This window comes from Polistes dominula, unplaced genomic scaffold, assembly GCF_049000335.1.
Source record: "Polistes dominula isolate Pdom_NZ unplaced genomic scaffold, Pdom_raw_medaka scaffold_35, whole genome shotgun sequence".
NCBI lineage: Eukaryota > Metazoa > Arthropoda > Insecta > Hymenoptera > Vespidae > Polistes > Polistes dominula.
In genome coordinates, this window is record NW_028300968.1 from 940,926 (window position 1) to 965,414 (window position 24,489).

At 26.2% G+C, this 24,489-nt stretch overlaps 2 protein-coding genes across 5 annotated transcripts; one reads left to right on the top strand and one right to left on the bottom strand.

The window, feature by feature from the left end:
* Positions 1-2,561: 2,561 nt before the first annotated feature.
* Positions 2,562-13,517, bottom strand: mon2 (Mon2 homolog, regulator of endosome-to-Golgi trafficking). 4 transcript variants are annotated; one of them, XM_089173184.1, is made up of 25 exons: positions 13,186-13,517; positions 12,833-12,964; positions 12,545-12,727; positions 12,205-12,441; positions 12,002-12,127; positions 11,727-11,924; positions 11,396-11,648; positions 11,163-11,316; positions 10,621-10,860; positions 10,239-10,525; positions 9,653-10,023; positions 9,358-9,570; positions 9,060-9,235; positions 8,634-8,796; positions 8,392-8,539; positions 8,031-8,284; positions 7,813-7,947; positions 7,475-7,725; positions 7,035-7,197; positions 6,806-6,949; positions 6,575-6,729; positions 6,134-6,318; positions 5,809-6,052; positions 5,587-5,669; positions 2,562-5,460 (listed from the first exon to the last, which is right to left on the bottom strand). In XM_089173184.1, the coding sequence occupies exons 1-25, from the start codon at positions 13,303-13,305 to the stop codon at positions 5,291-5,293; spliced, it is 4,785 nt and encodes a 1,594-aa protein (XP_089029310.1). In that variant the 5' UTR covers positions 13,306-13,517; the 3' UTR covers positions 2,562-5,290. The 4 variants fall into 4 exon arrangements, with proteins under 4 accessions (XP_089029310.1, XP_015188624.1, XP_015188623.1 ...); XM_015333138.2 differs by having other exon boundaries at positions 5,587-5,663; positions 6,416-6,729; XM_015333137.2 differs by having other exon boundaries at positions 6,416-6,729; positions 11,163-11,313; positions 13,186-13,516.
* A 2,167-nt stretch (positions 13,518-15,684) lies between these two features.
* Positions 15,685-23,608, top strand: LOC107072859 (nuclear RNA export factor 1). The gene is made up of 10 exons (XM_015333134.2): positions 15,685-15,947; positions 16,236-16,567; positions 16,830-16,916; positions 17,202-17,445; positions 17,532-17,725; positions 17,818-17,930; positions 18,905-18,941; positions 19,454-19,689; positions 19,800-19,968; positions 20,039-23,608. The coding sequence occupies exons 1-10, from the start codon at positions 15,869-15,871 to the stop codon at positions 20,507-20,509; spliced, it is 1,962 nt and encodes a 653-aa protein (XP_015188620.2). The 5' UTR covers positions 15,685-15,868; the 3' UTR covers positions 20,510-23,608.
* The last annotated feature ends 881 nt before the right edge of the window (positions 23,609-24,489 follow it).

Genomic DNA, 24,489 nt, shown 5'->3' on the forward strand with positions numbered 1-24,489 from the left:
TATTATATTATTATATATTTAATTATATTATATATTTTCTATATTAATATTATTTATTATATATTTTATATATATAATATATATTATACTATATTATATTATTATATTATATATTAATATTATTTATTATATATTTTATATATATAATACATATTATATTATATTATATTATTATATTATATATTAATAATATAATAATAATAATAATAATAATAATAATAAAATAATACTAGAAATTATTTATTAATTTAAATTACTTTTAAATTACTATCTTACTAAAAATCACTCGTAACAAATATATTTATTTTCATATGTTCTTTTTTTTTCTCACAAATATCTATTCTTTTTCTTTGTATATATTAATAAGAAATAATTAATTTTTAATAATAAGACAATTGATATTATTACTTTAAGTAAATTAATATAATTATTATCAGAATTTGTTTAAATTATTATTATTATTCAACGAAGAGAGTTGCAATCCTTCGTTTTCTATGTAATTTCAAATTTAAAAATAATAATAATAATAATATAATATGATGATGATGATAATACGCAACTACTCAGGTTTTTCGCCTGAAAAGCTTTATCGATTAATATAAATATCCGGCTATAAAATAATGCCTATAATAAACTATAACAAAAATTACAAATATAATGACAATAAAATTAAATATAAATAATACAATAAGGAAAGTGTAATAATACTAAGCGTAATTGTGTTTTACGATGTCGTCGTCGTAGTGTAAAACAATTGTAATTGTTAGATACAATAATGGAGGATTTTATTTTATAACTGTATAACAAATGTAATCTCATATAAATATTATTTTACAGTTAAATGCGATTAATGTTTTGCTTAAACTTCTTCTTCTGACAAAAGTTAAAAGCAACTATTAAATTAAATGGATAAAATATATGAATAACTTTCATGTGAATTATTCATTTATTTATTTATATATATATAAAAGTATATATATTTAATTAATTATAAATTATAAATTAATTTTTTTATTATCAAAATAATATGTATAATTATTATTATTTAAATATTAATTTGAATAATTTATTAATCCTACGAATAGAATCTAATTTATTGTTAATATTAACAAAACTGCAATCTAAACTACTGACAATAATTAACAGTAAATGACAAAAAAAAAAATTAAAATTAATAAATTAATAAATTAATAATATTATTAATTAAGATAAATAAAAAAAAAAAACAAACAAACAAATAGCATGCTTAAAATAAATCATATTTTCTTTCAACAATATGCATCACAATCTATGTATTAGTATTTCTATTAACCTTTGCTTACCACCCTTCATGGGGGTAACACCCTTACCACCAAACCTGGGTCCTTTGGACCCGGACGAGAAAAATTGTTATAAAAAAAAAACTATTGCATAGATTTACTTCAACATTTGTTTTAAAACTTCTTTAATACTTACTTAAAAAGACTATATAAGTTTTATAGGTTTAAATTAAATTGAAATATGTTGAAAAAATTATCAAAGTTGAGTACAATTGAGAAAAATGACGACTCAAGTTGTAAAAAAATGATTCGTCTGGGTCCTTTCCGACTAAAGTGTGTTAAACAAAGGTTAAAATCAAATGATATAAGTTTGATTATTTTTTAATTATTAATTTTAATTTATAATATACAATTGTCTTTTTTTACTATTGTTATTAATAATGATGAAAACATAAAATATATATATATATATATATTACACATGCCGTTTCCGTATATTTTTTATAAAATAATATATTTGTTTAAATGATAACTTGTAATCTATATATATATATTTTATTATATGCATTTAAACGTAAATATATATATATATATATATATTTCATTTAATATGAATAGGATAATATTATCTTTATATTAAATTACATGACACAAATAATTGTATTTTTGTGCACAATATCAAATGATCGAAATTTTTCAATCAAGATTATTAATTACATTGATTGTATATCTATTTTTAATTTTTGATTTTTTTTTCATATAATTATGAAATTCTTCATTTTATTAGTAAAATAAGCAATGTTTTAAGAAATATATATATATATATATTAATATAATAAATTCACCATAACTTTGTTTTGTGTTAGTATATATATATATATATATATAAAAGAGAATATTATATTTACACAAAAATACTTCATATATCATTTGTTGTTTTTTGTTTATTGCGCTCTTAACATATTAAACTCAATGTAATCTTGCCTTTAAATATAAACACACTTTATTATGTAAGAAAAAAAAGAGAATAATGAATGACCATATTACTTAATGTCAATAAAATCAAATGGAAGATGATGTCAATATATATTATAATATTATATAATAATGTATCTATGAAAATATTCATAAATCAATGTGTAATAATAGGTGGGCTTTAATTAATTAATGTCACTTTTATCGTGTCACTAAAACTAATTCTAGATTTAATTACTGAACTATTAGATTATAATACTCCCTTGACAAATTAGAAAAATATCCGCACGTTTCAAAAAAAAAAAAAAAAAAAAAAAAAGATATATATTGTGAATTAATTATTATTTATTTTCTTAGTTATAAACAATTACAAGTATGTCATTAAAATATTTCTAGATATGTGCTACTTTGGAAAATAGTTGTTAGTCTCCTTAAATTTCTCTTACATGCTCTATTAATCCTTGCTTACCACACCTCCCTGAAGTAATACGCTTAAACGCTTAAGGTCTTGGGTCCCTTTGGGCCCAATGTGGTAAGCAAAGGTTAAATAATACGTATATGCAAAATACATTTTTCAGTAAAAACAATTTCACTGAACTGTGCTGTGTTGTGCTGTGCTGTGCTGTGTGTATGTTTAGTGTGCATCATTGCGTAACATTACACTGAATTATAAATGAATAAAATTGATCTTAATAATACATGGGAAAAAATAATGCTTATTATTGTTAGTTTACTGCAAAATTATAGTTATTAAGATGAAAATGATTATACACATCTATATGTTTCAGAGTCTGATATAAAATTGCAATCTCTTATTCTATCTATAATTCAATCAATAATAAATCGTGAATGGTACAAGTCGTATATTAAGTGAACACATTATTATAGTTTTATTTTTGTATGCCCGGATCTTTGTTTGTGAAAAAATATCTTTTGTTTTGTTTTTATTTTTTTTTTTTGATTATATATAATTAGAAAATATTTGATCGTTGATTATACAAATCACAAAAAAAAAAAAAAAAACAATACATGCTACCAAATATAATAAATACAGAGTATATTTTTGAAAATAAAAACAAAAATATAAAACTACACTGTATTTGAAAAATGATAAGGATTTTCTGATAGAAATTATTTAAACTTTTACGATACATACAACAAAACAATTTTTATAAATCTTATTATAGGAGACAAATATTTATTAAATATATATATATATTATATATTAAAAGCAATATAGTTATATTTTAAATTAGTATTTTTATTAACAGTATAATGTGAAATATGCTCTGTTTCATAATTATAATACTCTATGCTAGGGATCGGCAAACTTTTGAGTTGGAAGAGCTAAAAATTACAATTTACAAAATTTCAAAGATTTTCAAGAACCACCAAATTTTTTCTTGCCAACATAATAAATAGTACTCGCATAATTCATATAAATAAATCTTTTTGATTAACAAATAAAAAAAACTACATTTATTCATCGGTTTCTCGTTATAACTAAAGAGCCGCAGCGAGCCGCAGTGAGCCGCATGTGGCTCGCGAGCCACAGGTTGCCGACCCCCCCCTGCTCTATGCTTATTATGACCAATATAATTATATTATATACGCAGGTATCATAATGCAATATCAAAGAAAAGGGCATATCAAGTAATATTTGTTCTTATTTTCTGCTAAAATAATTATTTATATATTGTCTGATCTGTCGTAAAACTATAATAATATTATCATTATAACATGAGTGTATAAATCATTAAATAAAAATGACATTTCGAAATGTGTCTTCTCTCTTATCAAAGTTTTTTCATTGTTAATTACCTCTATTAAATAAGAAAAAAAGAAAATTAATGCATGAACATATATATATATTTATATATATTTATATATAGGATATAAAATTATAATATTAATAGCTATGATATTTTTATTGAATTTGCATGAGTTTATTTACAACTTATGCTTATGATATTTTATTACATTAAAGTAATTATATATATATATTAGGTATCAACGTCATACATTTTATAAAATAGTCTTGTGTAATTAATACACAAACGTAGTTGCCTAGTTTTATCTCATATATTTACACCATTATCAATTTGAAATAAGCCAGCCATAAGAAGACCAACTGTAAATATATACACGATTTGAAAAATATGCGTATACGTGTATATGCGTACATGTATAATATGACTTCAGTGTGTGCATGAAAGTAATCGAAGTTACACGTATTGTTTTGAAAAAAAAGGAATTCAAAAATGATTAATCATTAGTACGAAATAAAATCAAAATAAATTATTCAACCTTTTCTTTTGTTTTTTTTTTTGGTTTTTCTGTATATTTATCTAACTACTTTTTGAATCATTAACACACACACACACACACACATTCATGTGTATAATTGTATATATGTTATTATTCGACACTGATTATAAATTATGTTACAAGATGCATGATATTCATTTACTTTTACAAATACTTCTGATGAAATAAAAAAAAAACTAAAGTTTGTTTTATTTTCAATAAACTAACTTTTGTTTTGTGATTCCATGTAATATTTGTTGTTAAAATATTTTCTTAAAATTAAATCAAATTTGCAAAATAAAGGAAAACATATTGACAATATGATTTAACTTTTAGCACAATTGTAAATTGATGCTATATGTGTGTATAATATTTGCTATTGCAGGTACTACTATTATATAATAATAATAATTATTATTATTATGAATTATATTAAGAAATTCATATTAGCTTATTTTTGATTGCCAAGCATTATGTATAGACGCGTTTTGCTAAAAAAATTTATACAAATTTCAACTCTCATTATCACTTATCCTCTTTTATACTACAAAACATATATTATTCATTGATTGATTTTTCATTAATCAATGTAATAATAAAGATATTTATCTAATTGTCGTGCTCTAAGTAAATGCCCATAATATACAAATAAAATTACATTGAAATATATATCTCACGTATTTATGATATTTGATTACTTTGTAATATGACGTGTCAATATTACATTTCAATAGAAATGAATACAGTGGTCAGACACCTGTTGAAGTTGGTGTATTATTTAAAGGTGGTTTTAACAAATCGTGATATTGTAATAAAGCTTCACGTAAAGAACGAGTAACTTGTCCAGAAGCAGATGCAATTGTACATTCTACCAAGCATGGGTATAATGCAATTAATTGTTCCCACACAGATCTATCAACTGAAAAATACATACAATGTTGTTTTTATAATTTACATATAATAATAATAATAATAATAATAATAATATTGTCTCTAAATTAATGAAAATTATATATAAATCAAGATTATATTTAAAGTATTATACCTTTATTAGGAGGAGCTTTTTTAAGTGATATTACAAGTGTAGCAACGGCTTTTAAAACGAATGATATTTCTGATAATCTGTACCTAGAAAAAGACACCATAAAAAAGTATTTTACAGATATAAGAAAATATTTATAATTTATAATGTTTAAAGTTGATGTAAAATATCATTTGATATTATAAATATCCAATCTTATTTTTGAAAGCATACTGATACTGTTACCTAGGTAATGGACATTTCCCACTACGCCTTTCATTTTCAATGAATCTCCGTAAAACTTCTTGAAATCTATGTAAAAGTGCAGTAACTGCTAAACGACCTGCAACTCCACCTTCATCATTTTCAATAGTTTTATTAGAGTCAGATTCCAATTCATTATTTAAACCATCCAATAAAGAAAATTGTAATAATGTTTCAAAACATGTTTTTGCAAATTCTTCTCTTAACTTTGCTTCACCACTGCTTTCTATAATTATACAGTAATATTTATTTCTATCAAATGTAAAAATTATTTCTCATATGATCAAACATATAACGATAATATTACCAATATTAACTGTAGTTGCAGAATGTATAGATCCTTTGTTTAGAAGCATAACAACTCGCAAAATAAATTGATGAGGTATATATTGTGAATGCGGTAATACTTCATCTCTAAGTAATTCCATCACTTGACAGTCAACAGCTTCATCAGCTTGAATTTCTTCAGCACCACGTTCTGTATTTATTACACTTAAAAAATGATATAAAAATAATTTAATTCTCAATTCTATAAAAATATTATTTATAAACTAAATGGGGAAAATAATATTAGATCAAAAGTCTGTACCTTATTGGAAATAAAAAGTCATCCAATGTGCTTGCAAGTTCAGGCCACATGCTTTGAAAATGCTCTGGGTATTTACGTGCTAATGGTAAACCAGTATGCAAAACAGCTAATAAACTTGTAACAGCTAATTTCCATGTTGTTGAAGAAGGACATGCATACTTCATAGAGAGAGGCACATGAAGAGCTTCTATTATATGTTTTAATACTTGTCCGTCAATTACAGCCATTTCGTGTGCAGTCTTTTGATATAAATTTACAACCATGGATAATGCTTTTTCTCCAAAAGGAACATAATTCATGATCACCCAGTCAGCCTAAATAAATGATGTCAATTTAAAAATATTTCAAAACTTATCATAAACTGTTTCAATAATAATTAAAGATACTTACAGATACACCTCTAATTTGCGAAATGTGTTTAGTTGGTATTCTACCATAAGTAGGAGCTTCACAAGCAAGCTTTGAGAAACTTAATAATTGAAGAAATATTAAAACTATCATTGTTCTCAGGTTTTCAGGTCCATTCAACGCTTCCTAATTATAATTGATTATTTTTTTTTTTAAATATCCAAGAAGATCAAACCAACTAAGGTATCTATCTAATAAAATAATATGGCACCTTTTGAAGAAGTTCCATAGAATGTAGTACACCGTCTTGCAAATGTGTAAGAACAACATCTGGTACGGTAGGTAGAATGTATGGTGTTGATTCCCCGTGTACTGGGACTGCGACTACATTTTTTAATACAACACATAATTTATCTAAATCAGTTCCTGTAAATCTGTAATAAAGAAAAGTAAATATCTAAGTATATCTTTTTCTTAATATATATAAATTACGTGTCACGTTGTTTGTCCGTAATGGACTCCTGAACTACTGAACCGATTTTAATCAAATTTTGCACACTCTGTGCAGTTTCATTCAACTTGAAAGATAGGATAGTTTATATCTCAATTTATAATCGCAATATTATTTTATTGACGTGTGTATCGGACTGATTGTGAGCCACAGCAACGCATGGGACGGGCCACCCCTTTTAATTACAATGAACTACGTACTTTTTTCTAATATGTTGAAAGACAGCTGGAAATATATGAACAAGAGCAGTCAAAAAGGCTTGCGAAGGAACATAAGGTTCTGTTTCATTCTCTTGTGGAGGTGTAGTACTTTCAGTACCAATATTAAGCCAAACACGCCATGCTACTATCCAAAGTGCTTCAGAATCAGCTGAATGTGTTACTTCATTATTATCGCATCCCTTTTGTAAATATAAAATTTCTTGAAAAGATTTCAATGCTGCTAAAGATACCTAGGAAAGATTTATATTATATATATTTTTATCTGCTCAAAATGTTATTCGTATGTTTAATTATATAAAGAGAGATCGTGTTAATACCTCGTTATTCTTACTCAGAGCAGAATTTTCTATAAATTCAAGAAGTAATGACCAAGCTCTAGGAAAATCACCTAATAATTGTAATAGTTGACGTTTTGTATTAAACACTCTTGCAACACCGCTTAATGTTAATACCTATAAAATGATATTTTTATTTAAAAATAACTTCAAATATCAAATTTTTTATATATTAACTTTAGAATATATTAAATGCATACTTGTGTTTCTGCCCATTGTTTCTGTGCAGTATTTCTACTATGATGAATAAGTATGTTTCCACCAGTATCAACTTTTTCATTGCTTGCTGAATTAGATAAGCTTCTTACTTTGCCTAATAATGGAAAAAGAACTTGCCAAAGCACAGCTTGCCATGTTGGTTGATGTAAAAGACTACCATGTGCAGAAATTGTAGAGAATAAAGTTTGACTAGCTGATTTTCGTACAGCAGGACGAGAATCCACACATAGATCACCTGATAAAAATCATATTTGTAAAAAGGTATATATTTTAATAATAATAATAATAATAATATCTATAACAAATATATCATTTATTCAGAAAAGAAATATTAAAGTTTACCTAATCTTGCATAAAGACACATCCATAGTTTATCAAATGGAGGAATATTTGTTGTACCAGGAAAATCAGGAAATACGGATGACGAGTCTCCACGTAAAGAGACACATAATTTTTCTTGATTATGATAGAAATAATCACTGATATTCCACTAAAATGTATAAAATAAGTCTTTAAATATTGATAACTATATTTTTCTCTATAGAATCATTATTTTCAGTTAATAATAACAACTACGTTCTCACCATTAGGCCAACAGCTGTAAGTGATATATTTAATTCTTGCGTTTGTGATCCAAACTTTGCTGCTGTGTCAACACATTGTGGGAGACATCGCCATGGCATTACTGGTAAGAAATCAGTTACTACTAGTTGAAGGCATTGAAAAGCAATGCGTACTAAGGCTTCACTACAAACAAAGATTTTTTAATCAAATATCTATTAATATTACGTATAAAAATCATGAAATATCATTTTACAATATAAATTTATAATATTGTGGGATTCGTGAAAAAAATTTGACCGGGATTCGAACTACGGATCTTTCGCTTTCCGAGTGACTGCTCTTTATTAACCAATTGAGCTATTCAGGGCCCATCGACCAATCCTTCTCACGAATGCCCAATAAGTTTGGCATGGAGACGCTCGTCCCACAATATGATATATAATTACCCATGATGATCGGACACTGCTCCAATAATATCAAGAACTAATGGCCATCCATGAAACAATGTTTCTCCAGCACCATGAAGTATTTGTAAAACACATTCTAATTGTCGCTGTCTAACATCTCCATGATGTACTGAAGATAATTCTGATAACGGTCCCAAAAGTAACGTCTGTAATTTCTGTAAGAATACAATTAGAAAATTAATTTCTATTCAATAATCAATATTAAACGTAAATCACGTCTAGATTACTTGTTGATAATTAATAATTATTAATTGTAATAAATAATTATAAAATTTACTTGGTTATCACGCAACGGTTGTGGATATTTATATTGTAATGCCATTTTTACAAGATACGTTATTGCTTCAACACCCCATTCTCTCATACGAATATGTGGATGTTGACATACTTCTAATAAATGATTTGTAAGTGGTCTCCATAAAACTTCGACGCGTGACAAATTTACTAATCCTGTTTCTAAAAGTTTAGCTACAGCAAAAAGTGATGGTTCCTAAAAAATAAATATAAATAAATTAAAATATATTCTAATGAAAGTATAAATACAATATTTAAAATGATATCAAATCACATACTCTATTTGAATATGCTAATTCCATTGCCTCGTGACTTAGTTTACAAAGAGCATCTATTAAATGGTGTAAAGCCACATCATCAAGATGCTGACTACTTTCAAATAATCTGCTTAACATAGCACTAAGTACAGGTAAATCTGCCATTACAGCATTAGTTAATACTGCATTTGGATCAGCAGCAGATCTTCCAGCTTTCAAAGATCCACCAGTAGATGGTTTCAAACCAAGTATCCAAACAAGATGTTGAAGAGTCGTTAGTACTAAATGCCAAGCACTACCAAGTATACTGCCATGACAATGTGCCAATGACAACAATGCGCGCATACATTGAAGATTTTTTGCAGTTAACATAACAGGACCTTGATGTGCACCTAAGTATAATTATTATATTTAATATTTGATCACTTGGCATAATAATGCAACGTGCTTGAATAATTATAAAATATAATAAATGTAAAAGTATGTTGCACTATTTTTACTTGTAGTTATCCAAAATAAGATAAGTGATACGCTACCATTAAATCATAGTATAGTAATTATGTAATATTTACATATAAAGAATTTATTTAGAAAAATATTGACATACCAACAGGTAAAGAAGCCGTTGGTAAAGGAGTTCCAACAGCAACAACTTGATGTCGATGATCTGGTTCACCCATAGATAAATTATATTGATTTGATTCTTGTGTGCGGGCACATGGTATACCTTGAGGTGCATTATACAGTACTGTTAAGGCATAATGAGGTGGTAAAGAACCTTTACATATTGCAGTAATATATGCATCACGAGGACTTTGCAAATCCAGTTGACCACATAGAGCTGCATATGTTTGTATTGCTTTTAAAACATTTTCTGTAGCAGATTCATCAGTACTGAAAATGTTTTGTGATATTTATTAAAATATATCATCAAATTAAAATAAGAAAATATGAATAATTTGAAAAATAATATCCCAATGGAAAAATACCTTGCATCGATCAATGGACTTAATGCTGCCAATAAACCACACCAACTGGAAGTGATCAGTTGTACATGCAATTTTTGTTCAAATTCAGTCGGCTTATAATGACTTTCAGCATTTTCTTCTTTTGTGCCATTAATTGCAAGAGCAATTGATCGTATTATATCTAATAGACATGCATAAGCTACACTAATTCCATAACCAATTGGTATTTGTGGTGGTTCAATTTTATCAAGCATTTCCAAACTGAAACACATATTTTTCTACACTTATAATTATGTAAATATCTCTCTCTCTCTCTCTCTCTCTCTCACACACAGATCATATTTAGAAGAATTCGATATTAGCAATAATAAAATATTAACCATATATAATGACTATTATTATAAATACCAGTACTACTGCTCCTACTACTATTATATTATTAGAATGATAGCAGCAAAAGCAGTAATAACAACAGTGGTGGCAATAATAAAATTGAAAATCAGAACAATGCCAAATAATAAATTACATTTAACAGAATTTAATAATAATCACATGATTCTTACTAAATAGATTTGGTATGTCCACTTGTAAATGATGCTACTACTGGTAGCCAAATACCACGCGAATAAAATCCAGGTTGTGGAGATATGCCAGGACCAACGGGCATACCTGTGAAGATTGGAGAACCAGTTCCTTGAGGTATTGGTGTATTTGCTGCTATGTAAAATATACATATATATATATATATATTGATCATTCGTATATTATTTTACTATTAAATTCATCATGTAATTACCTGTTCCAGTTTGACCAATCATTTGTGGATTAACAAAAAGACTATGTACATAGGCACCTAAACTATTTACAATATCTTGAAAAATATTTGTTGCGTGTGGTTTCAAATCATAGCATTCACAAAAATTTGTTAAAAGATCTGCTTGTACAGTCATCTTATGCAATACTTCTAATGCTAAAGCTCTTTGCCAGGTAGGCTTGTCTGGATCCAAAAATTTAACAATCAAAGACAAAAATATTTCACATTCAGTTACCTGAAAGAAAATAATCCTTATTAATATATTATCGAATTATTTTTTTATATTCGATGTTAACATTTTATTTACACTTACCAAAAGTGAATGATACTTTTGTATGAGGATAGATACAACTCTTAATAAACGCATACTAATTGGAAAATAAGGTTTATCGAGTGGCGTTGCTTGTTGTACCGATGCTGGCACAGAGTTACGATATTTAATATTGGGAGAAAACAATTTAATTACAAGTGCACACACTCTTTCCTTTAGTAAGAAACTAAATTCAGGATGCTAAATAAAATAAAATTATTTTGACAAATGTTTTACCATACTTAAATTTATCTATATAACATGTTCTTTTTAAATACCTTAAAAAATACAGACGAAAAGTTGGTTAAAACAGATTCTAATAATTCTAAACCAAATGTTCTTGTCATTTCAGTAATCCCTATGAGCCAATATGGTTGATCAGCATTTACCAATTGTACTAAATCCTTTAAAAAATACATAAAACATTTAATCTTAATTTCAATTCGTTTCTTAAGTAAACAAAAGAAATAAATAAAATTACCTGAAACATTAAATATGCATCAGCAGCACAAGGTCCAAGACCTTTTGGTGCTTGATTTGTCGGAGTTTTTAATTCCTCCAAATTAACTTCTTCAATTTCTGGATGATCGAGTGTCTGTTCATCTTCTGCAACTACTCGTTCAAATACTAATGATACCAATTGTCTTACTGTTGCACCTGCTGTATTGATAGTCGTACAATCCTTGGTAAAATGCAATCTAAAGCAAAGAACCAGATTCTGCAAATAAAAATTTCCATTGATAATAATGTGAATTTACGTTTTATTATAAACATCTTATTTTTATAATTTGATATATATATTTATATATATTTCTAATTACTCTTGCAAGTGTATCTCCATGAACAATAGTATTACTTGTAAGAAGAAGAGTTACAGTCTGTAAAACTTTAACTTCTTCGGTTCCTAATTCCATAAGCATCCATAATGTATCTGTAATATAACGAGCACCTTTCTGATCTATGGCTTGCTGAGTTATTAATCGTTGCATTATACCTAAGCAAAACTGAAAAAATTGAATAATATTATTAATATGTACTAATGTATAAATAATATGACGTTCATTATATCTTTTAATTATAATAATATAATATCATTAGAAGATACTAACTTTAATGATTTTTAAATCTTTACTTTCACAACCTTGAACTAAAGGATATAAGATTTGATTTACAATATAATATATTGGACCTCCAGATGCACTCATAGCAGACCTTATTTTTGTTATTCCTTCTTCGCATGACTGTAAAAAATTATTTCATATTAATTAATAAATTATTGCACATACATCATTGATATTTATTACTTATAACATATAATTATTTATATTAAAAATAATCATAATATTATGCTTATTGGTATAATGGTAACTATAAAGTTACACTCTTTAAAACTTAACCTACATTTAATCTAAGTAATATAATAGCAAAGTGTATTAAAATAATATAAGTAATTGTAACTTACTTCCTTTATTTGAGGATATTTTTTCTTACTTTCAGAAGCAAGGAACTTCAAATCGGCTTGGAGGGATTCTAAGAATTTCGAAGTATTATCCTGACTACTTGCGACAAGTGAATTCGCCATCGTGACAAAGTATACGTTCCCTCGTTAATAAGTTTAAATATATAAAACGTCACTCTAGCTCATAATAAATTAATACTTTGTCACAAATTTTAATACTTTTGTAATAAAATTCATATCTACATAATAGTAGGTGAGTTGGCATATCGTATGCCGATTATCAGAAATGACAGCAACTAAGTGACGATCCATTAAATTTAGCCTTTAAGAAATTATCTATTTTGCAAACATGATTATATAGTTGGTCTTAACAAAATGTGTAAACTGGTCTTAACACTATTTCCAATCAAAATGATAATTTCTTATCAAACAAAATATTCATATTAAAGGTTTACTACGATTGGATAAGACGTTTATGCTGTTTGAAATTAAACCAATCATTGTCAATATATATTTAAGTAATTTCCAATGATTGGCTATCTTGGTATCAAATTGTACTCAACTATGTTCTCTCATTGGTCATTGTAATTATCAAAGTTTACTTCGAAAATTTAAGAAAATATATTTTTAAGCAAATACTTATAAATATTATTTATAATTTTGTTTAAAATTCGATTTCTCTACTGAAAAATTAGAATTTTAAAATATCAGATGAGTCCAGCCATCTATACGCCATCAATGTAAGGGAATGTAAATTAGAACTTCTAAAAGTGCCTACAAGTTGGCGCTACGATTCAAAATAATTAATCCTTTTTTAATTACAATGTTATTTATTAATTATACAAATATTAAATTTATTTGATACCTATCGTAAAGTTTATATTTGAATTGAAATCATTTTACTTTTTCTTTAATATAAAAATAATATAATTGTTTAATTCTGTAAAGCTGTATAGATTCATCAAAATATGTTTATAGACATTTGGAAAAGAGAAAAATTCGATTTCTCTTTTGAACATGTACAGTTTTCACATACGTTTTTTTCACGACAGATCCTATAGTATTTCTGCAGGTATATATATATACAAAGGAAAACGTACCCTCCAAGGTTCAGGTAGATATATATACAAAGGAAAACGTACCCCCTAAGGTACAGGTAGATATATATACAAAGGAAAACTTACCCCCTAAGGTACAGTTAGTACCGTCGGGCCTTTCATGAGTCATCACAGTGGGGGAAGGGAATATCTAAAAACCGGTTCTTTTGTTAGGAATCTATAGGATGTTGCTACGGTACAAGAAACTTTCTCTTTTGAAATAATATTAAATAATAATAGAATTTTTTAATTATTTTTTCCTTTCAATATTGCCAACATTTATATTTGAATTAAAATTTTCTAATTTTTCTATAATTAAAAAATCATTCAATTGTTTAATTCTGTATAGCTGTATAGATTCATCAAAATATGTTTATAGACATTTGGAAAAGAGAAAAATTCGATTTCTCTTTTGAACATGTACAGTTTTCACATACGTTTCTTTCACGACAGATCCTATAGCATTTCTGCAGGTATATATATATATACAAAGGAAAACGTACCCTCTAAGGTTCAGGTAGATATATACACAAAGGAAAACATACCCCCTAAGGTACAGTTAGTACCGTCGGGCCTTTCATGAGTCATCACAGTGGGGGAAGGGAATATCTAAAAACCGGTTTTTTTGTTAGAAATCTATAGGATGTTGCTACGGTACAAGAAACTTTCTCTTTTGAAATAATATTAAATAATAATAGAATTTTTTATTTATTTTTTCCTTTCAATATTGCCAACATTTATATTTGAATTAAAATATTCGAATTTTTCTATAATTAAAAAATCATTCAATTGTTTAATTCTGTATAGCTGTATAGATTCATAGAATAGAAATTCCATTGACAAAGGAATTTTCTATTAATTTCTATTCTAGCATCTATTATACGATTTTTCATCTGTATATAAATTATATGCAAACAGAAATATGTATAAAGACCTGTATATTTATAAATTTTCTTCTTGTTTTGTTTAATTTTTATTATTCATTTTCATTTAAAATTCGAATTCTTTGCTAAAATGTTAGAATTTTAAAACATATTTATTTTTGTATGAATAATCCTATAGCATTTTTTAGTATAGTCTGAGATGAGAAAGTCGGGTAGTCCTTAAAGTATAGTCTGTTGCATAGAGTTCCTTATGCGTCATCAATGTGGTGGAGTGTAAGAAAAACTTTTAAATGTGACCTCTTGGTGGCGCTACGATCAAATAACTTTTTCCTTTTTTTATTAATATTTATTAATTATAAAAATATTTTATTTTTTTTGTTCGTTTAATATTATTAAAATTTATATTCGAATCGAATATTTCCTCATTTGTCTTTAATATAAGAATCATTTAGTTTTACAATTTTGTTAATTTCTCTTTCGGCGGCTCGAGGTACTGACCATCACAGCCATTTTCTCCAAATTCGTCATTTTAAGTCTTGCACTTGAACTGGTCGGTCGTCTAGGTTCTTGTGTTCGTACTGGTCAGTTGTAAGTTTCTTCGTTAAGGTGTCGTGTTGGTTTCTAACCTATTGCATTAGGTGCAAAGTTACAAGTTTTATATTTTTGAGTTTATAAAGTGTATCAACAAAAAATATATTTGCCAAAATGCCTAAGAGATCGGCTAAAGCTGCTTGGAATAATCGTGGTGGACGAGTAAATAATACTGAGGAAAAACATTACTTTGGTAAATTATCATTTATATCTAACTACGCTTTACACAACGCTCTTGAATTAAGAACAAAGAAAACTTATTTTCAATATTTTATTCATCGCTTGCATTTGTTTCCATTTCTATATATCGTAATAATTATTAATATATTTTTCATTTTTTAATATACTATTTCCAAAAAAAAAAAAAAAATCATTTTTTTCTGAATTTTTCATTTTTTTCTTTTTTCTAATAATTGTTAAAAATATCGAAAAAGCAAGCAAAATAATATATCAATTAACATTTGTTTTTTAATGATTCCAGGGCACGATGATAGACACTTGAGACGGGATGGAAGATATGCTTCCCGACCTCGTGTTTCATTCAAACAACAACCAAGGCCATCTAGAAATATGAGAGTAGTGAGAGATTTATTTCTAGATGCTCTTATTGACGAAGATATTCCGATGGGAGGCAATTCTAACAACAATAATAATAATAATAATAACAACAATAATAGACAAGTTGTTGTTAGAGGTAGAGGCCGTGGGTTATCTAGGGGAAGAAACAGCCCTTTACCACCTCGTGGTTTCCGAGGTGGCTTAGTTCCTAGACAACCACTTTCCCTTGGTGAAGCTAATTGGTATAAAATCATGGTAAGTATTAATATACATATATTTATATTATTCTAAATTCAGTTTCTACAACTTTCTGTTTAACCCTTTGAATCATTGATAAATATACATTGTTGCATTCATTTTGTGTTTAATAATTTTTAAAAAGCATTACTATGATATTCAACAAATATTCAAATATATTTGTCATTAATATTAAACATAACTTTATGTATATTTATTTTCATCATGCTATGGTAGAAATGCAAGACAAATATGTTAATTAATATATATTGTTCTTTAGGTGCCATATGGACAACAGTATACAAAAGATTACATAATAAATAATCTTTTGAGTTATATTGCTCCTGAGACTTTCGTTCCCATTATGGTAAGTATTACTTCATATACCATATCATCTATGTTTAACCTAAAAACACTAATTACATTTTCATCGTTATTGATAAGAATATTATTTATTTTACATTTATAACCTATTACATTATCAAAAGTATATAAAAGCATTCATGAAAAGCATATTTTTCTCACTGTCACATATTAACATAAATGTTAATAACTTTTTATTAAATATAGATTACATAATACGTATTAATACAATATTACTTGTATTTAAAATAATTTCATTGAATTTATTTAATATTAATTTTGTTTACAGTACAAGACTATGGGATCCGAAGCTGTTTTTTATGTTGATGATCATAAAACTGCAAGTGCACTTCTTGCCTGTGATCGAAAAATAACAACCACTGATGGTTTTAAACTACAAGTTAGAGTTAAACCAGGCTTTCCACATTGTGAAATTAATGATAAATTAAAAGAACAAATGAAGCAAGCTATGGTTAAACGATATGTTCAAGAAAACAACGCATTAGACTTATCTAAATTTCATCAAGATCCTGGTAAGAATAAATCTTGACAAAAAGATAAACAACATTATTCAAAATAAATTGATTATTTGTTAAATTTATTTATCTTGATATTACAGATCTTGTTTCTGATTATTTCTGCGCATTATTTCGTCCAGTTATGTTAATGACTGTATTGGATATTGTCGCAGAATATATCCCTAATTTGGAAGCTTTAAATTTGGACGGAAACAAATTGAACTTAATTGAAAAACTCAACGTACTTCATAAAAAGTTTCCCAAATTGAAAATATTGTACATAGGCGATAATAAGGTAAATAGATATTTTCTTTTTTTTTTTTTCTATTTACAAGTTTAACAAGCAAAAAGTAGTGCTGTGTTATTAATCAATGTTTTCATTTACAGATAAGAGAAATAAATCATTTAGACTTTGTCAAGGATCTTAAACTAGAAGAATTAAAATTAGCTGGTAATCCTGTATGCAACAAGTATAAATCCCGACAGAGTGACTATATTAGGTAATGTATGGTTAAATTATTGCCATTGTTGTTCGAAACAGAAATTTATCTAAAATAATTGGTATGCTGCGTAAAACCAAATGCATGGTAATCGATAGAGTAGTTCAGAATAGGCCTAGTATTGGAACTTTGGTCGTCCGGGATAAAACTTTTGAGCGGATCAGCAACTTTAGGTATTTAGGATCAGATCATAAACCAGACTGACGAAATTAACGAAGAACTTAAGAAAATAATCAATCTAGACAATTCATGTTTTTATTCGGTTAACAAATTACTCAGCTCGCGGTTGCTGTCTAGGTAATTGAAAATCAGGATATATAGGACAATCATCCTGCCGGTAGTCCTTTATGGTAGCGAATCGTGGTGTCGCTTACGTTACAGGACGAAAAGAAATGTAGAGTTTTCGAAAACAAAGTTGTTCGTAAAATGTTCGGTGCATGGGGGAGGATCGAACGACGCACAAAATATTGGTCGGTATACCAAACGGGAAAAGACCACTAGGTAGACCGAAACGTAGATGGGAGGATAATATTAGAAGGGACCTGAAAGAAATAGGATACGATGATCGCGAATTGAAGGATTGCGTTCAGGGACGGAAACAATGGCTCCGGGATTATTTGGTATTTGCGGCAATGAACTTTCGAGTTCTTAATGCCAGTTAATAATAATAATAATAATGCAGCGTAAGCTTGTGTTTTATCTTTAATTTGTTACAATTATTTTGTTTTGTTTTGTTTTTTTATTTACTTTTATTTTTAATTTCATTTTTCACATTACATATTTAAAAACTATATACATATTTATATTCAACAACACTTCTAATGTTTTCTAACGTAAGTTTACATTAATTCATGAGCATATAAAAGATTGTAAGTTTCTATTTTATGTAATATTAGATTCTTAATAATGTTTTTAATTTTTCTTTTCTATTAATGCGGAGCCCCCGGGTTCTTTTTTTTTTCTTTCCAAAACAGCGATGTGCGGAGAAGATTCCCCAAACTTCTACGACTGGTAAGTTGTAGTTTCAAACTAACATGTAACACATTCGCGACCACTAATAAAATAAAAAAAAATAACAAATAAATGTTTATATTAATAATAATTATTTGGCCGTGAATGTGTTAAATTAACAGTTATATTTAAATCTTTGCACTCGAGTGACGCTGATACGGCGCCCGGTAACTGATTTAAAGTCTTTTGTTATTCAATTTGCTTATTTACGATGTGTGATAAGATATTTCTTTTAAGATATACTTAAAGAGTTGAAAAGGGTCTGTAAGGTTTACTCTGATCGCATTGTTTTTTGATATAAAAATAAATAAATTAATGAAATGTAATTATTTGTTGTATACGTTTGTTTGATATATAAATGACTTTTAAAGTACGTGTAAAATATTTCCCTAATTTGGCTGACATTGTTTCGAGTTTGCTGGTTAAGTGCAAGTGAAAAAGGGCCTCGAGTGCAAAGGGTTAACATTAGTATATTTAAAAAAACATGAATATGTGTTTGATTTATCATACAGGACGGAATAGAACTACCACGTCCAATCTTATTTGATGTTATGGATGATGCATCAAAAATGCCTTCCAGCCAACGCATATTTACTTCAAATGCTAAAGCTCAAGAAATAGCCAGTCAATTTTTGCAACAATACTTTATGGTTTACGATAGTGGCAATCGTCAACCATTATTGGATGCTTATGATGAACATGCATCCTTCAGTTTGACTGTGAATACTAATTCCCATCATGCTAACAAGTAAGTCAATATTTGTAAATATGATTTTATGAATGTTGCATTAAGATTTTAGGATGTAATCAAATGTTAATTAAATCTCTTTCTCTCTCTTTCTTCTTTTTTTTTTTCAGATTGAACTCTTATACTGGAGAAAATAGAAATTTGTTTAGAATAAATGATGCTAATAGAAGGCAAAAATTATTAAAACAAGGCAAATTGCCTGTAGTATCATTTATCTCTGAAATGCCACAAACTAAACACGTTTTAAGCACATTTACGATGGACGTCAATCTAGTTACTGTAAGTATCTTATTTTCATATAAATAAAAAACTTTATCATCATATTCTAATTAATGTTGTTATTTTACAGGAAAGACTGATGTTTGTTACAGTAACTGGACTGTTCAAAGAGCTAACTAAAGAAGAACACGTTCGTTACTTCAATAGAACTTTTATTATAGTACCACAAGGTAGTGGATACTGTATTTGTAATGAACAATTACATATCAGTAACACAACCGAATCACAACGAAAGCTCTTATTGAACAATACTGAAAAAGAATCAATATCAGAAGAACCAATGGCTGAAGAGCCAATGTCTGAAGAACCATCAGTATCATCAAAACCATCAAACTCAACTGCTGGTGGAGAAACAGTTCCGGGATTGTCGGAAACTGTGAAGCAACAAATGATTGTAACATTGAGCCAACAAACTAATATGAATCTGGAATGGAGTTTAAAATGTTTACAAGAAGTTCAATGGAACTATGACAATGCTTTATCCGCATTTCAAGAATTCTTTAAACGTGGTCAAATACCATCAGAAGCATTCAGTAAGTAAATTTTAATATTTCTATATATATATATATATAAAAAAAAAACAAAAAAGGTTTAAATGATATTCCAGATTTGTTTTGTTTGTTGTAAATCATCTTATTTCATTTCAATAAGGTGCTAAAAGTCTTGGATATCTATAACATATTTCACTAAAAGTAATTGCAATTATAGATGCAAACACAGAACCCCATTATGTTCTACATTTAATTATCCTTAAATGAAATATGTTTATCTCCAAGACATTTGTAATTGAATATTACGAGAAAGAAAAAAAGAAACAATATTTAGAATATAAAAGTCAGTTTTAAGTTAATATTTCTATATCATAGATTTGCAAATTTATCATTGGAAGCCAAAGATTTTTCCTAACACTGTTATTTTATTATTTTTATTTAAATATTATTATTATTATTATTATTCTTTCTTTCTTTTCTTTTTATTTTTTTTTGTGTGATACGACTGTATGAATTCTTTAGATTTCTTGATAAGATATAAATCACGATGATAAATTACTTACTTACTGTGTTCCTACCTTGTCATTAAAAAAGACATTATCTGTATTATAAAAAGAAAAAAAGAAAAAAAAACAAAGATGGGTTTTGGGAAATCTAAGGATATTTGTATAAAATTCTTGTAGATATGTAACTTTTTTAATTACACGGTAGTAATGCTAATGTGAAAGTAAAAAATTTACCAAAGGAAAAGAAAAGAAAAGACAAGAAAATAAACAATGAAGGATAATAAAAGATTAATCAATTTGCTTCGTGTATTAATTTGCACATCTATGATCATTAGAGAATAAACAAATATTTTTATGGAAAAAAAAAAAACAAGAAAAAAAAAACATCAAAAAGTAAAAACACAAAAAATCATTTCAATCGTTGTTTTTTTTTTTTTTTTTTTTTTTTTCTCTTAAACGTAACCATATGATATTTTTCACAAAGATTTGACTTTATAAATCACATGACTTAACACAACAACATCTCCATTTGCTATTTCTCATTCGTGATTTATAATATTTGATCACACATTCTCATCAAAAAAAAAAAAAAAAAATATTATTCAGCATAAAACTATTTGAATCATTATGATGAATAATCAATTTTGGGTTCAATAGTTTATCTATCATAAACTGAAGCTTTCTCTTTATTTTTTTTTCTTCTTATTTTTTTTTTTTATTTTTTTTTTTTTTTATTAGCTTCATCAAAATAAAAGAGGAAAGAACATAACTTCTCTCCTCCTTATTCTTCTTGTATATAAATCTATTAATAATGTTACACACTGCATGTTGTCATTTACATATATAATATTCGTCCTGTCTCTTGTTTATTTAACTTTCAAAGTTAATTTGTACAAAAAATATTATGAAATTTGTTAAAGTAATACTAATGATTATGTTTTAGTTACCAATTTAGTTTCTTAATTCATAAGTTAAGTCTAAAGAAAGAAAAGAAAAAAAGAAAGAAAGAAAGAAGGAAAGAAAGACAATTTCATTGAAATATATTGCCATTTTTCTTCAACATACATCAATAATAATAACATTGTATGTTTGAAATATTTCATAAGAAATGTGTGAATGGTAACTCTGAAAGTTAAATGTTAAAACACATTACACAAATGCAGTATGTAATAACTTGTAAGATATAAATAATGATTTAATTATATATATATATATACATGGGTATTACAAAAGTCACTTTATCAAATAAGTCAAACAAAAAAAGAAAAGCATGGGCCCATTGTAAGGGGGGGCCCACGATGGGGTACTCACTATCATCTACCAAACCAACATTTCTAATATATCAGTTTGATAAAGTGGCTTTTAAAAGGGGGGGATGATAATCCTTAAATTAATTTTAAATAAGTTATACAAGTAAATTAATTTTACGCCTATGAAGGTACAAAATCAAAATAATTAAAAAACAAACAAACAAACAAACTTGTGAATTAAAGTACACACACTCAACACACACACACACATATATACAGATGAAATGTCTATAATTACAATGTAAAATAATTATTTCGATTAATTATCATTTTAAATATTATATTTTCATTTTATAATGATAAATTTGAAGAGACTACAATACAATACAATAGAAAGAAAATGATTCTGATTTTCAAAGTCTCGATAGATTTTTACATACAATAATAAGATGAATAATTAATTCATATAAATGAATAAATAAATAAAGAAACAAACAAAGAAAAATTAATATTATTAGATGAGTGTTGGTTGTACTACACATTTTTACATACTTCAAATAAGCAAATTTAAACAACATTTTAAATGCGAGTATAAATTAATTAATATTTGAAATTTCAATATTTTTATATATATACATACATACATATATATGTATGCATTATATCTGTGATCATAATTATCACATTATTATTTTAATAATCTTATTATTTGTATTAATCATTATCCATAAATGTTAATGGTTCACATATGGTGCACAATTTTTAATTTGAAAATGCGTGAAGTTCTCCAAAAAAAAACAAAAAAAAATATTATTAATATTTTATATATTTTTTTTTTTTTTAATCTTTTTTTTTACTTTTTTTTAAATTTTTTTTTCTTTTCTTTTTTTTTTTTAAATATTAATTAAATATTTCTGTTCATGCAATGCAGATGTAATTAATGATTACCAGGTGCATATTTAAAACAATTATAAAGACCGTGTGATAGAAATAATCACTGGTCGAGTAATCTTAAAGGATATATGGATACAGTGAAGAATTCATTGCCCATAATACCTGTAAATGATTACGAATATACCATAAAAAAAAAAAAAAAAAAAAACATGATACATAAGGATATGTCAAATATTGCACACACAAAATGAATGCATATTTATGCTGAACAATTTTGTAGTAAATAATATCAGCGCATATCCTTAGTGGCACCTGGACGACGACAAAGATCCTCCTCCATTTCACCAAATAGTGGTTTTCATACTACCACATGATATATATATGTTGAAAAAAAAAAAAAAAATATACAAAATATATTTATCAATATATAAACATCATGCACGCAAAGAGAACCATGATTGCATTCAAAGCTACAAAAAAAAGAAAAAAAAAACTTCCATGATAAGAAAAACAACGTTAATTGATACTTAAAAAAAAAAAAAAAAAAAAAAAAAAAGCATTTAGCATAATAGCTAATTATGTTTATTAAAAATAGATTTTTCTGATTTATCTTTTTCTTTATATCTAGTTTAAAAAATAATATTAATTATGTTTCTATTATATGGTATGCAAAATAAAAACAAAAAATAATAATTAATTTAATTTATACTCACATTTAGCACACACACACACACAAAATTATTACTAATTGTAATAATAATAATAATATCAATATGAACAATTATATTTGTAATTTTTATTTTTTTAGAAATTAAATTGTAATACGCATAGATAAATATAAGACTCTCTCTCTCTTTCTCTCTCTCTCTGATGTATGTAATGATATTTTTTCTAAATATTAATTCTGTAAATTGAATAGCCTGAATAATTATACTTTTTGTTGATATATTTTTAAACACAATTCTTTTTAAATCAACTCATACATAATATGTTAATTCCATTAAAAAATCTAAAATAAATTGACGATCATTCAAATCATTATATAAATGTTCTTATTTATGTATATATATATATATATATGCACATATATGTATATGTATATATATATATATACATATAAATATCATTGTCTCTATGTATAAATGATTCATATCACTGTTAATATTGTAAATATAAATATACTATACATTTATATTATATATATATATAATATATAATACTGTATTTTTATTTGATATAATATACCTGTATACATATTAATTATATAATAATACGTTTAATACCAAAATTTATAATTATAAAGTTTTGTATTGCAATGATTAATTGAAATTATCGAGATAATATTAATTTTTTCTTAATGAAAAATATTGTGATTGATGA

Coding starts and splice junctions, on each gene's coding strand:
- mon2 (XM_015333136.2), bottom strand. CDS start 13,305: ATGGCGAATTCACTTGTCGCAAGTAGTCAGGATAATACTTCGAAATTC. Junction 11,317..11,395: donor GATTGGTCAAACTGGAACAG/GTAATTACATGA, acceptor TATTTTACATAG/CAGCAAATACACCAATACCT. Junction 5,670..5,808: donor GGGAAATGTCCATTACCTAG/GTAACAGTATCA, acceptor GTCTTTTTCTAG/GTACAGATTATCAGAAATAT.
- LOC107072859 (XM_015333134.2), top strand. CDS start 15,869: ATGCCTAAGAGATCGGCTAAAGCTGCTTGGAATAATCGTGGTGGACGA. Junction 16,917..17,201: donor AGACTTTCGTTCCCATTATG/GTAAGTATTACT, acceptor TTTTGTTTACAG/TACAAGACTATGGGATCCGA. Junction 17,726..17,817: donor TGTACATAGGCGATAATAAG/GTAAATAGATAT, acceptor TTTCATTTACAG/ATAAGAGAAATAAATCATTT.